General features: G+C 43.8%; 1 protein-coding gene across 4 annotated transcripts in view; it reads right to left on the bottom strand.

Annotated features, from left to right (window-relative positions):
- ARHGEF3 (Rho guanine nucleotide exchange factor 3) overlaps nucleotides 1–17437 on the bottom strand; it is a 255881-nt gene that overhangs the window by 111851 nt on the left and 126593 nt on the right. For all 4 annotated transcript variants that reach the window (XM_036877844.2, XM_057486367.1, XM_057486363.1 and 1 more), the window contains one exon: nucleotides 9864–9926. In XM_036877844.2, the coding sequence (XP_036733739.2) occupies nucleotides 9864–9926 (63 nt within the window). The remainder of the gene's footprint in view (nucleotides 1–9863; nucleotides 9927–17437) is intronic.

Here is a 17437-nt window from a genome sequence, read left to right as displayed (position 1 = left end):
AGAGAAACCAACCATGAGAATTCTCCTGGACCCTACATTCTTCTGACATTTTCAGAAGTACCCAAGAATTTAAGTATCAATCAAGAAATGCAAAAAGTTTATGCACAGTAAATGTCAGGGTGAAAAGGCAACATACCACCTCTTCTTCTCAGAGAATGAGCATCAGACAAAACCAAGAAAAGAAAGAAAAGAAAAACAGCTTCTGCTATCGAAACCAGGAATATACAGCCTGATCAAAGATAAAGCTGGGTGCAATTACATACATCAGTTAGGGGAAAACTCAATTAGCTGCGAACAGAAGCCTGGATGGGACTTTCTAACCAAGATTACTTACATAATATTCAGGTGAACACACTGAGGCTACGTTTTAGAAAAAACAAAATCATCAGCAGGAGTACTTGTGAAACATTATTTCCTAGTGATTTTTTACTGCAAATAACCTCAGTAAAAATAGAATTAATGATAAACTATAATTTTTTAAGGCAGTTGAAACGTAAACTTTGTCAACATAACAAACTTATTCTTTGAATTCACAAGTACAGTTTTTTTTTCTTTTATTTCTTTGTTTTAACCATTGGTGACACAGAAGGAATATATTTCTGGATATAATTTTTTTTTTGGATATAATTTTAAAAGTTGCACACACCTTGATTTAAATGAAGCATACATGATGGAGACCAAATAACATTTCCTCTTCTAATTTTCACAGTCCATTCAAATATGCATTTGGTAACTGTTTGGTTTTTATTTGTTTGCTTTTCTTGGTGCTCATGAATGGAAGCAGGACAAAAGAGCATAAGAATCTGAGCCGTGAAATGGCAATTTAATCTTATTCACATTAGTATTAACATAGCAAGTGTCCACAGGCACTTTTTTTTGCATCTACCTTACTCTTTGCTCTAGAGTGTGAAGACAGACATTGTTTGTAACAGGAAAATACTGGAAACAACAAAAGTATTCCTCAATGGAGAATCATGTTAAAATCACAGAGAATCATGTTAACATGAACAATAACCCATTTGTTTTGTGCAACAATAAACAGCAGTTAAAACAATGAGGCATGATGCCCTTCACTAGGTAAATGGATAAATCAACTGTGGTACATCCATTCAATGGATATTATCAGTGCTAAAGTGAGTTCCAGTCCATGAAAAGATATGGGGAAGATTAAATGCACACTATGTGAAAGAAGGCAATTGGAAAAGCCAATTGATATCCTGTATGATATACTGAAAAAGGCAAAACTATGCAAACAGTAAAAAAGATCAGTGGTTGATATTGCCAGGGCCTGGGGGAGGGAGGGAAGAACAGGCAGAGCACAGAGGATTTGCAGGGCAGTGAAACTACTCTGTGTGACACTGTAATGGTGAATACATGTCATTATTTGTCAAAACCCACAGAACATACAACACTGAGTGAATGCTAAATGTAAGCAATGGCCTTTGGGTAATAATGACGTGTCAATGTAGGCTCACTGATTATAACAAATGTGCCACTCAGGTGGGGGATGCTGATGGGAAGGGGTCTCTGCATGTGTGGGGGTGGAGGTTATATGGAAACTCTACTTTCTGCTCAATTCTGATGTGAACCTGACGCTGCTCTAAAAAATAAAGACTGTTTGAAAGGGGGGCGGGGGGAAGCAAGCTGCAAACAAAACAAAACACCACCACTTAGGTCCTTAAAAATGTACCACAAACTAACTTTTTATATCTATTTGTATGTCTATCTATACCTAAATATCTGGAAGAAGATTAAACTAATAACCAAGATTATACCTGAGGAGATCAGTAGTACTGGGGGGATGGTCAAGGGGCTGTCAGCCCTATCTCCGATGTTTCATCTTTTTCTTCTTAATGATGGGAATGTATGTAGTGTTGCTTGTGTAATTAAAAATGAAAATGTTTTTTTCTCTTTAAAATATTCATTTTATATTTTATGCTAAATACAAAGCAAATTACAGATATCATGGCATTCTATCCTGAGATAATTCAGAATTCATCTCTAAAAAATAAGAACATTTTTCTACCCTAAAAACTATTTTTCTAATAGTGGGAAAAGGAGAAGGAGAAATGATCTTCTACTAAAATATTGGGTAACCCAAAGTCATCTAGTTCAAAAAGCTAAGCTGGTCCCAAAAACAAAATTCTAAATACTAAGTGTTGAGAACGGATTTAATCATTATTACAAGGTCTTCCTAAAACCACTATTATCCCTATCCCTTACTTTTATATAATGTTTTATCTTCTTCCCTTTAAAACATGAACTACCTCACATATCAACAGGTCAAAATCAATCATATTTGCTATATTTAAAAAATTTTAGTCATTTGAATTACAAAAGTAACACAATGCAAAAACTTACCGTAACATACAAGTGTCCTAAGTATGAATTCTTAATCTAGAATCCTTACACCCCCCAAGGAGTCCATGGAAAAATTCTGGGGTACTTGTGAGCTTGGATCACAAAATAAAATCTTTATTTTCATTAATGTAAGATAAATTTTAGCCGAAATAAGCAGGCGAAGAGAGGCAACAAAGGGGCAAGTAGTTTATTTGAGTGCAACTCCTGGGTGATGTTCGGTGGTCTGGGTATTACAGGCCAGGGAAGTCACACCCCGTCAGGGAGTGGGGGCTTATAAGGGATTAGAAGGGGGAGGAGTGGGCAAGCTATCCTAGGGGGCGTGGAGAGGTATGATTGGCTAAAGGTGACATAATAAACAACTAGAAACTTTTTTTCCTTCCAAGAGGGAGGAGGCTGACATCCGGGTCTTAGTTGGCACATCAGGATGGAATTCAGGGAGAGCTGTCCCCTTTCCATATAAGGCACGGACCTTGGGGTCTGGTCTGTTCTCCCCCTATGGCATTCCTCTGTTCGGTTTGCATGTCCTTGTTTTTCCTTCCTCCAGCCTAACAATTAACACTGAAATTTAGCATTTTCTTCTAGTATAAATGAAGGCTACAGATCACAGAAGCATGAGCAAACTTATGACCTTGTCACTACAGAAATCACTGTATTTTCAAGTCACAGTGTAATTGGTGCAGGTATCTCAAGATATTATTTACTCTTATCTCCCAGGAGGTGTATTAGTTATTAGACTGCTGCCAGATCTTGTTACTTAATGCATGAATTAAGAAGCACCTATACAACTCTTACCATAATATGTCATTGAAATATTTTGTTAATGTATTTTCAATATAACTAGTTTTGTGGTAACCTTGAATTATTTTATTTCAAGCACACATAAACAGTCTTCTGGGGGGAATGGGTATTCCTAGGTTTCACAAGAACCCTGGCACTTAATCTTCCCTTCCCACAGTTCCCTTCTCCCAACATAACCACGATCCACGGGCAGAATGTTCTGCATTATTGTTTTACGTGAACAAATATACATAAACAGCTAAGAGCATAATTTATTTTTTATGTGTTCTGTAACTGTGTTTTACACTTACATTTTACAAACAATTTACAAGTCTGTAATTCAGATATTCGTGCTGTTTCCAGCTTTTGGCTGTTATTTTTTAAATGCTGTAATAAAACTTGTATATGACTCCTTGTATACTGGTTTTTGTTGTTTTTTTTTAATTTTCATTATCTGTTTTATTTATGGAACATTGTGCCACCAAGGAATAGCCTCAAATTTAACTGTAAAGTTGATTTTGTGACATTAAATCAATGGCAACAATAGCTGGTATTTTTTTGTGCTTACACCAGGCCAGGTCCTAAGTGCTCTGTTTAAATTAGCTCATTTTACTCCTGACCACTCGAAGGCAGGCGCCCCAGTACAGTTCAGCCCACAGATGAGGAACCAGAGGCGCAGAAGGTCCTCAGTCTCCAAGCTCCTGAACTTTGTGATTCCGCTGACAAGCTCAGACACAGAGGTGTTCTTGAGGCACGAGAACTCTCATTGAACGGGGGCCTGTCCATGTCACGGCGAAGGGTAGGGATCAAGGCAGTGATGCGCTCTGCTGCACCTTAACTTTTGACAGTGTGTCCTGAAGCTCCTTGGAATTCCTTTGTCACTGTTGTTTTCAAGAAGTAGCTCAAAGAGAAGGGATCACAGCCATTACAACCCATCACCTAATCCATTAGGCCAAAGACCAGATGAAATATGTCTATGTTGATGACACGCAAGTCAGCCGGCAGAGATGGTCTGGTCGCAGCAACCTCGGATGCTGCTGAGGGTCTCTACAATCTAAGGCCCAAACAGTTTCACAGTCAGTGAGAGCAGATCATAAATCCACCCATGCCAACAGGTTCAATATAAGCACTAATGGAGACCCAATCTCAGGGGCCTGGGCTCCTCGAAGATAAGAGCATTATTAAAAAATCTCTCATGTGATTCATCAAGGTCTTGTGCTGGCCGGGGCAAGGCTATTCTCCCCAGTTAGCAAGTTCCAGACCAGACCAGGAGAGACAAAACTGCAGAAATGGTTATCTTTTTGAATTATCTGGACTCTGCTGAACAGAGATAAAATAATCCTGCTGGTATTCTGTGCCTGGTTTACCATAGCCTAAAACGACACAGGGAAGCTTCCCCCACCTATAGCAACTCTCGTGCTTTGGGTATCCATGCATCAGGGTAAGTAACTGGAAAGCGCACAGGTCATGGGGATTCAGGGATGCACGTCATAAACCTCAAAGGAGGTTTGCCAAAAAGACCAGCTGATTGTCCTACTACCACCAAAAGCCACGGAGCCAAATGCCCTCTCGAGGCATATGGGGCAGCTGTGCAATCTATCATCTTGCACTTGAACCTACAATAAGATGGGACTTTGAGCAAATTGCTTACCTCTCTGAGCCTCAGTTTCCTCATCTTCAAAAGGGTATGAACACACCTATGGTCACAGGACCTCCCCACACAGGCTCAGCAAGGGCCCGGTGATACAGTCAGAAGAAAGAAGGGCCAGAAAAACCTGAGCACAATCCCCCCAACTCTGAGTTTCTGTACAAGACACTCAACTGCTCTGAGCCGTGCTTCCGCTTCTCACAGCCAGAAGGGGTATAAACCTGGTCACGGGTTTAAAAAATACTCATATTCCTTTTAGCCAGGAATCTCATATTTTATTCTTTTTATCCTACTGAAAAAGTTTTCACAGAGATATTCTTGGATGCCTGTCAGTGTTATTTATAATAGTAAAACGTAAGTTATCCAAATTTGCAGTGAAGGATCACTTAAGTAAATTGGGTACATCCATTTGACAAAGTATTCTATAGTTATCAAAAACAATGTTCTTGAGGAATATTTCAGGATGTGGTGACAGGATCTCAATATAGTAAGTGAAAAATACAGGAATAAATGAACATGTGCTATCCCAAGTTTTAGAAACTGTGTGCTTACATAAACCTTAAAAGCTGGCTGAAGATGTATGTGCTACTTAGGGCCACATGTGTGTAGCAGGTGTACAGACAGGCAAGGGGACATGACTCGGCAGACCATGCGGTTTTCAAGGGCCTTTAGCTTTACTATCAAGGGCGTATTTCTTCAGTTACATTGGTTAACTACATGCAATTTCACAGTATTTTTTATACCATGTTATATGTCTATAATATTCATAATGACAAAATTTTAACATGTGAGTGTGTATAATGCCAGGAAGGTATTATACGTATATCAAAACATAGCCATTGCTTTGAGGTGTGATTATCAATGAATTCTACTGTTCACACTTTCCAGATTTCCTACAGAGAACATATATGCCTTTTCATCCTCTATGCTGTTTTCATCACTGGCATCTATTTCGATGCCCACCAAGGACACATTTCTTTTTCCTGGAGAAGGATGCGTGGTGCTAAGCAGTGCCCTCCATCGGGGGCACAGGTGGCTCTTCCACCAAGGACCCTTCCTGGGGCACCAGGAACCCCAGCTATGCACTCAGGCATCTCTCACCCATTAGAATTTCATCTAGAAAAGGTCTGTGGGGGAAGTCCTGTCCCTGAAACCATCCCACCCGCATCCTCTGACGTGACAGGTTTGTAGGCGGCTGCTGGCAGCGTTCTCTACTCTGCAAGTTGTTCTCAAAATATAGGTTGCTTTTTTTTTTTCCTGGAATAATTTTTGTTCTGTCCTGCCCGGAAGCTGGGGGCTCAGCTAGTGGAGTGGCTAAAGTGGTGGGAAAAAATAAAGACCAAATATACCACCAACTTGTGTGGACTCTCCAGTCACAATTCATTTTTCACCAAGTGCCAGGGTAGGGGGTCAGGGGAATCATTCTTTGGAGCTATGTCACCGTGCCTTAAGACCCTTCTGATTTCCTTTCTAAGAGGAACTCTTAATCTGGGGTCTTAGGCTGGGCTCCATGGGGCCCATGAAATCACCCATCAATCCTGCAAAATATTCTCAAACCCAGTGCTATCACTAGATTCCCAAAGAGTCCATGATCCCCCAAGCAACTGAGGACCCTCTGTTCTGTACAAACAGGTTCTTTTCTTGGCTTAGCTGCACATATTTGGCCCCTAAACCCAAGTTCAATAGGAGGTTAAGGAAAACTCCCTGCCATGTACCTATCAGAACTGTCCTCTGAGGCTTTCAAATAAAGCAAGATGTCAGTGGGAATGTTTGCTGTTATTCACTCTCAGACACCCTGAATGTACTTTTTATCCAAAGGGGAAGATTTCATTTGTGTTAACATTTCCCAATCTTATGTCACAGATACAGTTCTTTAAAAGGGGTATGTGTGCTGATTCTTCAGTACATTAGGAGGGCTCACTGGGTTTTACTTTTGTTTCTAAAATCCATCAACCATAGGTCTTTACCAAGAGCTCACTGTGCGCACAGCACTGGGCTGGGACTCAAAGGCAACTTGAGCATGATCGCCAGAAGGCCTCTTTCTGCTCATGCAGCTATTTCTTGTTCAAAGCACACAACTGATGAGTATCTTTCCACTTATTAAATGGAATCAAAATCGAGAGTTACTCATATTACTTCCCCAAACCTTGCATCCTCCAGTATGAGTCATCCATTGGAACCCATCTTATTTGCAGGAACTTTCCAGTACACGTAGACACGGGCTCAACTCTTCAGTGATCCTGCTGGTTAGTTAAGGGAGTGTGACTCTACTGAATATCACCATTTCAAAGCACCTTTCAGCCTACAAAGCCCATTTATTTATTACAACAGTTAATTTACTGGACTGAGATGCAGGCATACCTTGAGGATATTGTGAGTTGCCCACCAGACCACTGCAATAAAGCGAGGGAAATAAATGTTTTGGTTTCCCAGTGCACATAAAAGTTATTTTATATTCATACTTACACTATTCTGTAGCCTACTAACAACATACATACCTTAATTAAAAAATACTTTTTGCTAAAAATGGTAGCCATCCCCTGAGCTTTCAGAAAGTCATAATCACGGATCATGGATCACCATCACAAATAATGAAAAAGATCAAAATGCTGTGAGAATGACCAAAATGTGACAAAGATACCCAAAGTGCACAAATGCTATTGGAAAAAATGGCTCCAGTGGAGCTGATGCAAGGTTGACACAACCTTCAAAGTGTAAAAAATGCAGTGGCTGCAAAATGAAATAAAACAAGGTACGCCTGTATCTGTTTAAACACTGTTGCCTTTATGGCAACAACGCGTCAGTGCCTACTAGGTGCATGGCGCTGAAAGCCAGGGACAGCTCCTCCATGGTCACGCCTGCATCTGCCCACACCCCATCACCTCCAAATGACGTGGATCACCAGTAAACCTGCAAAGCACCAGTTGTCACGTCCTCTGACAGCTTCTTAGGTCTCTTCTAACTTGTACAACTGCTACACTGCTATGTGACAATATCCAGAGGAAACTGCCCTGGTTCTGGAATTTGTTTGCCAAGATTCAGGACAAATGTCAGGCAACTCAGAACAGCATTTGGCCATAGCTGAATCCCCTACACGTCAAGATAGACTTTCTTTTCCATAAGAGTCTCTTTACTGTGTTAAAATATGATAACATTTAAATAGCTTCAGCCACTGGACGAGGAGGAAAGACATCGAATCATTCATTATATATTATATATTATATATAGATATGAGACTTAAGTCAACTGCATGCAAAGGCAAGGTCACTGATGCCAATCACCGCACAAACCGAATCACCTCATAACTGCAAATAATCCTTTCACCCAAGAGAGTTTAGTGGTTCTTTAATGAAAAACTTAGAGATGTGTTTCCCAAAAAATAAATACAGTTGGGGGAAGATGTAAGCATCGTCTCAGAAATAACCCCGACTGAAGTCTTGCTCACATCACTGCACTTCCCCGGGCTCCCCTGCTGCACTTTCACAGTGAGGGGATTGGAATACACGATGCCTAAGGGCGCTTCAAGGTCTGAAAGTCAATGATTCTCATCATTTCAAAATGATTTCTAATGACTTTCAAAATTAAAAACATTCAAACACAAACATCTTGTGGCTGAGAAGGGAAGCTCCATAGACTTCCCTTGTTGGTAATAAAACATGCAGTGAGCAAAATAAAACCCAGGAGAATGTCACATCTTTGTCTTGGTACCACGGCAACCCAGAGAGCTGGTCCGACTCCACCAGCCCGCTCAGCTAAGGCCTGGAGCAGACACCATGTGGTGAGAGACGCGCACGTACTTATATCAGACACCAGGTCAGCCATCATGTCTGTTTCCATCACAGAAAACTCCGTAACAGTTAAAAACAACTAATAGACCATCGTTTATACCGGTAAACAAGCGTCATCAGAAGTAAACCTGATAATCCCTGTTCAAGGACGTTTCAAACTTTTACAATGGTTTTAGAAGACTTGATCTCAAGCCTCTGTCTTTTTTTTTTTTTTCTAACGAATGAGGAAATAGAGGCCCAGAGAGGGGGAGTGACCTGCCCAAGGTCACATCAGTGGTTATAGGGAGAGGCAGGACCACGGTCCAATTTTTAATTCTCAGCATAGAAACCCTCTCATCTCGTAGTTTTCTGGTCTCTGTAGAGGAGAAAGACCAGGGCCTAATGGCAGATGGATCCACCATGCACAATTAAACTCCTAGGAGGTGTAAAAGATGAACAGACACACCCCAGGCCCCGGATAGTGAGAGCACCAGAGGCCCAGGTAGGCTTCCTAAGTGCGTCAGCAAGGAGACACAGTCAGACAGACGAAGCTGTTGAAATTAAGTGTCCGGGACGTGACCTGGAAAAGCCAAGTTTTTACCACTCTCATCACCAGCATTCAACTACCACATCACCTGAACATCTTTTGCAAACTTCGGCTTTTAAGGAAAAATACAAGACTCGCATCTGGTGGGAGCCTGGTATGTTCCAGGCCACCTGTGTGATGGTATCACTTCTGCGGCTTTACTGGATTCTCAGAACAATTCTGTTAGGGTAATTCTTTTCATGCCTACTTTCCAGATGAGGAAACAGAGGTGAGGAAAAGTGTCACACAAATGGTAAATGTAGGCTCTGGAGTCAAACTAAGATCTGTTGACTCCAAACCCAGTCACTCAGCCGTAGGCTGCTGGAGTCTCCTTCCGGCCTTGGGGGGCCACCTGCCGCCTGAGCTGGGCCAACTCACTGACTTCCCCCAAGGGGACAAACATCTGGTCCACCTTCTGGAACCAGCCTCTACAACAACACAGGGACGTTTATCTAGATTCTACCCAGATGTACTGAATTCATCACTGATATTATGAGAGGAGAAACAGGGGCAATGAACAACGTGGCTTGGAAGTTTAAGTTGGCCACACAGCTTTCTCCAGTAAAATGAGATGCTTTCTGAAAAGGAGTTATTCCCCCAAGGTCACAGCTTCCAGAGCTGGAACCTGGAAGCCCCCCACCTCAGCTGTAAGCACACAGCGTATTCACAGGGTCAGAGCTGCGCGGAGTCCTCGCGGCAGAGGCAGGAGGGAGATTGTACTCACGCTTATGTCAAGGCTGCAAAGGCTGACAGCATCCTCACCCTGGGCGCTCTGCTTCCGTTTTCGCTGCAAAACAAAGGATACACAAAGTTCAGGTGGACACAGGGATTATGGCCTTGATTAAGGAAAGAAAAAAGCAATCAAATAGCGATCCTTGTCATTTCTACCATGTGACCCAAAACCTTCAACCAGGCTCTGTCAATGAGCAGTTCTAAGGCAGCCTAAGGAATTACGGGAACCTACGAGGCTGAGGGTAACTGGTTTGCATTATCCTTATTAATCAGGCTGCTACAATTTTTTTTTCCCCCCTAAAAGTCTCCATATATCAAGACTTAGAAATTTAGATACAAAGTTCGGATCCTAACTTGGAAGAAGAAACTAGGTTGGAAAGCAAATCCAATTCACTTAAAAGGTATTCCATTTTTAGAGCTGCTTTGGAGCAGTCATTTTAATTTGTTCTAAACCTTGTCCAGGGTCCTGACCTGATGACAGAACCAGAATGCTGGAAAGAAACCTTGGAATCACCTCCAGCTTTCCTAGCTCATAGCCATAAACACCAGTTCAGAAAAGTCATCACTTGAACTGAGTAACACTGTGTTTGAAATGAACCTATGACCAAGGAAGTCTGCCAGGTGAGGTGTGGAAAAATGTATTTTCCTTTCCATAAAAAGAAAAGAAACTCCACCTACAAACTGTAATAAAGCTCATCAAAGATGCATTCACCTCTCCTTTGCATCCCAGCTCAACCAACTTGACAAATATTTCTTGAGTCCCTAATTTGTGACTTGCTCAGTCTCTTGACCCAACCTGGCAGAAAGTTACCAAAGGAAGAGAATTACTGGCCTGAAGTTAACAGCAGAGTCCAAGGACACGTGGAGGTTTCAGCCCCTCAAGCCCAGCCCTGTGTATGCTCCTGGGAATGCAAAGATGAGCGCCTCCCGTGGTTGAGGAGCTCAAGCTCACGGAGGAGGGATGGGCTCCAATGCAGTAAGATCCAAACAACCTAGAAAATGTCACTTTACTTCTGAGTCATCCCTTCTCAGTTCTCATGTGGGGGTGATGACATTAGCTTCTCTTCTCAAAGGGGTAGGGGTAAACATGGCAATGCACTTTGAGAGGTTAGCACAGTGCCCGGTACATAGCAGGTGCTCAAGCATGGGTTGGATGACTCTGGAAGCACAGTGAGCGGTTACTAGTTTGCCCTTGCTGGGGGTAGGGGAGGTCTTCTTGGAGGAAGAGGCACTTGAGTAAACCACAGGATGAATAAGAGTTTGCCAGATAAAGATGGGGAGGGGCCTGGGCCTCTAGTTCCATAGCCAACTACCAAGATATTTAAAATCCCAAAGTGAAAGTGGTTCTCTCCAGAATAATAGAGTTCTAGATCCTATATAGAACTGCATTCAAGCAGGAGAGTGACACAGATCCTCTGCCAGGAGCCAGGACACAGAATCGCCCCAGCCCCTCTGGGATGGTGCCCAGGAATCTGCATTAACAACCTCCCCAGGTGGATTGCAGGGAGTCAGATTCTCCACTCAGGGGCTCTGGGGACAGCCTTGAGAAGAGGATAGTCACGTGCCACTTCTGAGGGTGCTGCATGTCTGCAGAGGGGCCTGACCCTTACTGATTCATCACCCAGTTACAGATAAAAGTGGCTGTGTCAGTGCGGCCAACTCATGGGTTTACATTTACGTGGTGGCTTTTAGAGGTGAGTACAGAAAGGGATGGTTCCTTCTACGGGTAAATACACCAAGGTTGGGGGACATATGCAGACCCGACCGTGTAACACTCTGCATCCCAGATTCTAATTCCCAGAGCGCCACCCTTTACACACACACACACACACACACACACGCTTAAAGAATGTTCGACAAACACGTCATGACTCATTTGCCAACTGGAATGTCTAGGAGCATCTGTCTGGAGCTCTGTAGCAAGGCTTACACAGCACAGCAAATGGGAGATGCCGCTATCAGGAACCTGTGCTGGGATGTAGAGTGGGGCAGCAGCAGTGCTGGCGTCCTCTGCCCAGGGTGACCTGTGCCCCCTTCAAGCCTGGCTTCTCTTGGTTGAAAGGCTACTGTACCACAGCTGGGGGACTGGGGAACGCTACGAGGGGGCTGAGGCTCCGGGATGTTATCTATAAAGTGGAAATGATGCCTGCCGGGTTAGGCTGTTTTGAGATTCATAGATGGTGTGTGTGTCACACCTGGAACAGGGCCTGCCACATGGCAGGGGACAGGAAATGGCAGCTCCCGTCATGTGTTACCAGATGGCAAGACAGAGCGATGCACGCTGCTACGTGGCATGTCAGATTGGGGAAGTCTGTGGTGCTACGGTGCCACTCGTGGGGCTCACGATTTTGCCAAGGGACACGTTAATAGTAGCCTGTTTCCCCAGGAAGCCCAGGACTGGCATGTAGCCCTCTCCAGACCAGCTCGACACATTGCCCAGAGCTGAAACCCAGTTCTCCAGGGCAGCCCCCGACCCAGATGCTGCAATGTGCCCCAAGTGCCCATCCAGGAGAGAAAGGGCCCTGGGAGCCTTTTTAATTAGGCCACAGCCACCAAATCTGGGATAGAAAGATCTTAAGAAACCCACGCATTTTAGGAGATAAGAGCCATGTGCATTATCAAAGTGATAAAGTTTATAAAGTTTCTTTTCAAGTTCCCTTACAGAGGGCAGTGACGGACCCCTGCCAGCAACAAGGAAGGAGCCTGCGCTTTGCACTCTGGGCCTGAAGCAAACACCTCCCCAAGCGGACCTTCGTCACGTGCTGATTTGCTCTGCAGTCGCCGAGCACTCTGGATGTGCGAAGCCCTGCTCTGGGTCCTGGCCTGTGGCAGCGAATGACCCAAGTGGGCTCCCTGCCTACTAACGGGGAATCAAAAGAAACAGAATAATCAGATTGTGATTGCTGCCAGGGATGAGTCTGAGGACGTGCTGAGACCAGCTGGGGACACCCAGCTTTAGGAAGATAATGTTTTGCTGTTTGGTCTTCTGGTTTTAGGCTGACCTCCCCGTGAAGGCAGGACTGCGTCTGTCATGGTCGCATTCCCAGAACCTGGTGCATGGCTGACCCCCCAGAAGCACATTTCTTGATTTTTTCTTTGTTGATGCCCTTAGCCCTGCTCCCTTTAAGCAGCTTGTCCTGTTCACCAGTTAACCAAAACCAAGAGGAAGGGGTACACGAGCAGGGGGCAGAAGGGACCAAACGGCCACCATTCCACCAGCCCTACCAACCCAGGAGGTGAAGGGTGTGCAGGTCAAAGGGCCCTGCGCATGTGCTGTAAGACCCCCGTCCTGCCCCCAAGCTTCGAAATCCACCCAGGGATTTCCACGCTACCGGACAGCTGAGCCCATGCCAACAATGTAAAGAGCAGTTCAAGGAAGCAGTCGCCAGTGGGAGCTTGGAGTCCTGGAGACACAGAGAAATGAGCGCCTCACACAGCAAAGGGCATGCAGGACACTGCCTTCGGTTTGAACTTCACCGAAATGATTAATAACGATAACAATCAGACTGATAATCAGCTTTAGCCTGTGACTCATTACGTGACAGGAACAGACCTAAATCCTTACATGCATGAACTCACCTGATTCTCCCGACCACCCCGTGAGGAAGGTGGGAATAAGTATGTCCATTTTACAGAGGGAAGGACGGGAGCTCAGAGAGGGGTGGGGACTGGTCCCGAGTTCTGTTTAGCAAGTGGCAGAGGCTGGATTCAAACCCAGGGCTCTCAGGCTCCAAGCTATGGGCTCGCCGACTGTGCTGGCCTGTCCCAGAGCCTGGCATGGCCCATCATACAGAGAGGGTCTAAGAAGGAGTTGAGCATGAGGAATTTGGGATGGGACACCTTTGTAGCTTTTATTCTACTAAAGAACTGGCCTTGAAGACATTACACCTAGGTAACATTTTGTGGACCTGATTTGAAAAGCCATCACTGCCTGCTGTCAGGCAGGCTAGGGAATGTGCCGGGTCACTGCCACACTACTTCTGCTGTGCCTCAGGGACCACGGACGGGTCACTTTGGTGGTGGGAGGGTGGGGCGGAGTGGGCCGCTCCTGGGAGGGAAGGACAGCGTGTGTGAACCGCCTGCACTTCCACACTTAGCCTCACGCATTGTCAGCCAACTGGAGGAACCAGGGACCCACCTTGCTATTCTTGTCAAATTTACTGAAGCGAATGCACAGTCCACTTCCCTTCAGCCTAGAAAACAAAGCGCCGTGAGTGAGCCCAAGAGCTGTGCTGTGATCTGCACTCTAATTTGGGCGCGTAACTTTGAACCCCAGTGCCTGTGTGGTAGGTCAACAAATGACTGGTTTCTGAATGAGTGACTAAAAGAGAGAATGAAATAATAAGGCCAGCATCGTTGAGGTGACACCCTTCCCTTCTGCTAACCACCTGGCTGCCAAAATTAAATCAAAACCTCAAAAGCAAAGCTCACAGAGAGCTGAAATTCTTCAACCTCGAATTTCCGTGGAGACCCAAAGCCTCCAAGTTCAAGCTCTGATTCTTGCTTTTCAATACAAAAGAGTCTTTTCCTTACCAGAAGGATCATTTATGTTCCTTAAAACACAAGACACGTTAAAAGAAGTCACAGCTGTGCTGACATTGGTCCAAGTGGGACACTGGTGATTCCCAGTCGTCCTATGAGAAGGAATGGCAGCTTCGTTTAAGGCTGAGCCATGCTCATGCTCAGGGCATCTCTCCAAGCCCTGCCCTGGACAGCAGCGTGGAGGCTCAGTCTCTCTGCTTTCGGAGCAAAGCATCCAAGTTTGATAACACCCGGATTGAAAGCCAACAGCCAGCTGAGCCAAACCCTAAATGAACTTACCAGGCACCTGAACCCTTTTTCTGAACAGCTGGGTGTCTATCTGGGGCAGGGAGCAAAGCAGTTGCAGAGGGGAATTTAAGGGAACAAAGTCATACCTGATCTCTTAGCCCTGCAGGTTACCTGTTTGACAGAGACACTTTCTAGAAGTGCTTGGGTGCTGGGAAAATTCTTATGCTTCTTAAATTAAAAAACCACCAGGTGGCTCCTTTGTTAATAGGCAACACAGCAAAGCCCTTTGTAAATTCGAATGCAAGGTTTGATGGAGATACAGGTATCTCAGGACAGATCAGGTGGACTCTGTCTGAGACCCATTACTGGTGACATGGTCCTGCTGCCCAGCCTTGACCTATCCCCGCCATCCTTCTGACGGCTTTCATGATGCATCGTTGTTCTCTGGGCCTTCCTATGGCTATCTGCTTTTAGGCGTGGCTACCTTCTGACAGCACAAGACAGATACTTAATCTCATTAGTAAGTGGTCGGTGAGCAACTGCTTTTCCCATTGTTCAGGGTAATGCTCTCTGTGAAGGGCACTGATCAGATTTCCAAAGAGCTGGCCCACAACCAAGCCTATCTTACCCTACATGGTCTCAGCTTCCATTCTCTTGGAAGGATCTCTAGACCCACATCTTGGGATCCTTTGAGATCCTGAGCCTCAGAATCAAAGGAGAATCACCAGGTGCCTTCCGATCCACAAGCCCAGGGAAGGGGACCCCGGAAACAGGCACCTGCTTTGAGCCAAGCACTGTGCCCACAGTTCAAGGTCTGTTCCATTTAAGCTTCTCCATAACCCAGGTTACGTATGGTTGTGTTCACTGTACAGAGAGGGACCCTCAGGTTTAGGAGGGCCTTAGTGACTTGCTCAAGGTCACAGGATTAATCAGCGCTGCAGAGGGGATTTTTCTCTAAGCCAGCCTGATTCTCAAACCACTGATCTTTGTACCATACAATGCGATTCCTCTTTCCATATTAAGAACAACATGTGCTTTATTTAAATATATTTAAATAATATAAGATAAATTTAAATGTTGATTTAAAACAATACATATTTTAACACATTATCAAAAGCCTCACAAGGCTTTTACCTCCATCCCTCAAGGAAATAAAGAGCATCAATGAGATGGACCGGAGCTCAAAACCCAGCTCCACCATTTGCTACCTGGGGTCATCTGGGCAAAAAGTCACTTCTTTATTCCTGGACTTGCCGTGGGAATGAAGGAGATATCTAAGCTGGCCGGTGCATACTGTAAAACAACAAATTTGACTGGATCTATACTGTTGGAACTCAACCAAGAATTAGGAGAAGTGCAAATTGTAGCGCTCCAAAATCTTACAACTACAGACTATTTACTGTTAAAAGAACATAAGGGATGTGAACATTCCCCAGGAATGGGTTGTTTTAATTTGTCTGATTTCTCTCAGACTGTTCAAGTTCAGTTGGACAATATCCACCATATCATAGATAAGTTTTCACAAATGCCTAAGGTGCCTAACTGGTTTTCTTGGTTTCACTGGAGATGGCTGGTAATTACAGATATGCTTTGGTTATGTAACTATACTCCTATTATGTTAATGTGTGTGCGCAATTTAAGTAGTAGCTTAAAACCTATACATGCTGAAGTTACTCTACAAGAAGATATGTCAAAGAAATAATCAATCTTCCCATGTTTTCTTCCGCCTGCTACTTCTATAGCTTTTCTTCTTCCTTCCTAATTACAACCCTTAAATAGAACTCATGCCTCATATCAAATTTACCGAGTATCATAATTCTTCCAAGTGGTAAAGATACCTCAAGACAAATGCTGGGCATAGAAGCCACAGGGCATAAATATGCAAAGAAGTAAAAAGCTAACCATTTCAAACAATAAGGCTTCCCTCTCACTTACCAACTTCACATTTCCCTGTATGGCCCCGGAAGATGACTGGTTAGCCAGAGACAGGTAAGATTCCTCAAGGGAGGAACAACCTAAGACAGGCACAGTCGCAGGGGGGCCATCAGGTGAGAAATTGGGGATCAACAGAGGTGAGGCTTAGAACCTCACCCCCCCATTCTGAGAGAAATCTTCTGCATACGTGGATGTTTTATTGCCCTTGTCTAGCTTGGATTAACACATAGTCTACAGGCACACACCTGATCATCTACATTTGCTCTCTTATAACACTAAACTATGTTTTCTACCTTTATCTCGTATCTACCTACCACTTCAGTATTTTATTAAAAATAATAATAATAAAGAGAGAAATGTGGTATCCACATATAAATCAAGTATAAAAACCAAATGAGTATTCATATTTGAACTGTGTATAGTTCATAATGCATGAGCAAAACCGAAAGTTTCTGTGATGACTGCCCTTGTACTGTTCACTATGTAACTTATTCACTATGTAAGAATTTGTTCTCCATGTAAGAACTTGTTTGTTATGCCTCAGAAGATTGGAGACTGACGAAAATTAGGCTTGGGGTGGATTAATGATTGTGCATTGAGCATTGACTCCCCTATACAGAATTTTATTGTTGTTAACAACCATTTGATCAATAAATATGAGAGATGCCCTCACAAAAAAAAAAATATATATATATATATATCAAGCAACGACAATATGTAGGACTTTGGTTGTATTCTGATTCAAAGATGCTTAAAAAATTATTAGTGGGAAATTTGAACACTGATTGCATATTTGATGTTCTAAGGAATTACTGTTAATGTTCTAGGTATACTGATGGTATTATGATTATGTTTTTAAAG

Source organism: Manis pentadactyla, chromosome 1 (assembly GCF_030020395.1).
Source record: "Manis pentadactyla isolate mManPen7 chromosome 1, mManPen7.hap1, whole genome shotgun sequence".
In the NCBI taxonomy this organism is placed as follows: Eukaryota; Metazoa; Chordata; class Mammalia; order Pholidota; family Manidae; genus Manis; species Manis pentadactyla.
Note: the sequence above shows the minus strand (reverse complement) of the source record. Positions and strands in the feature narration are given on the sequence as shown.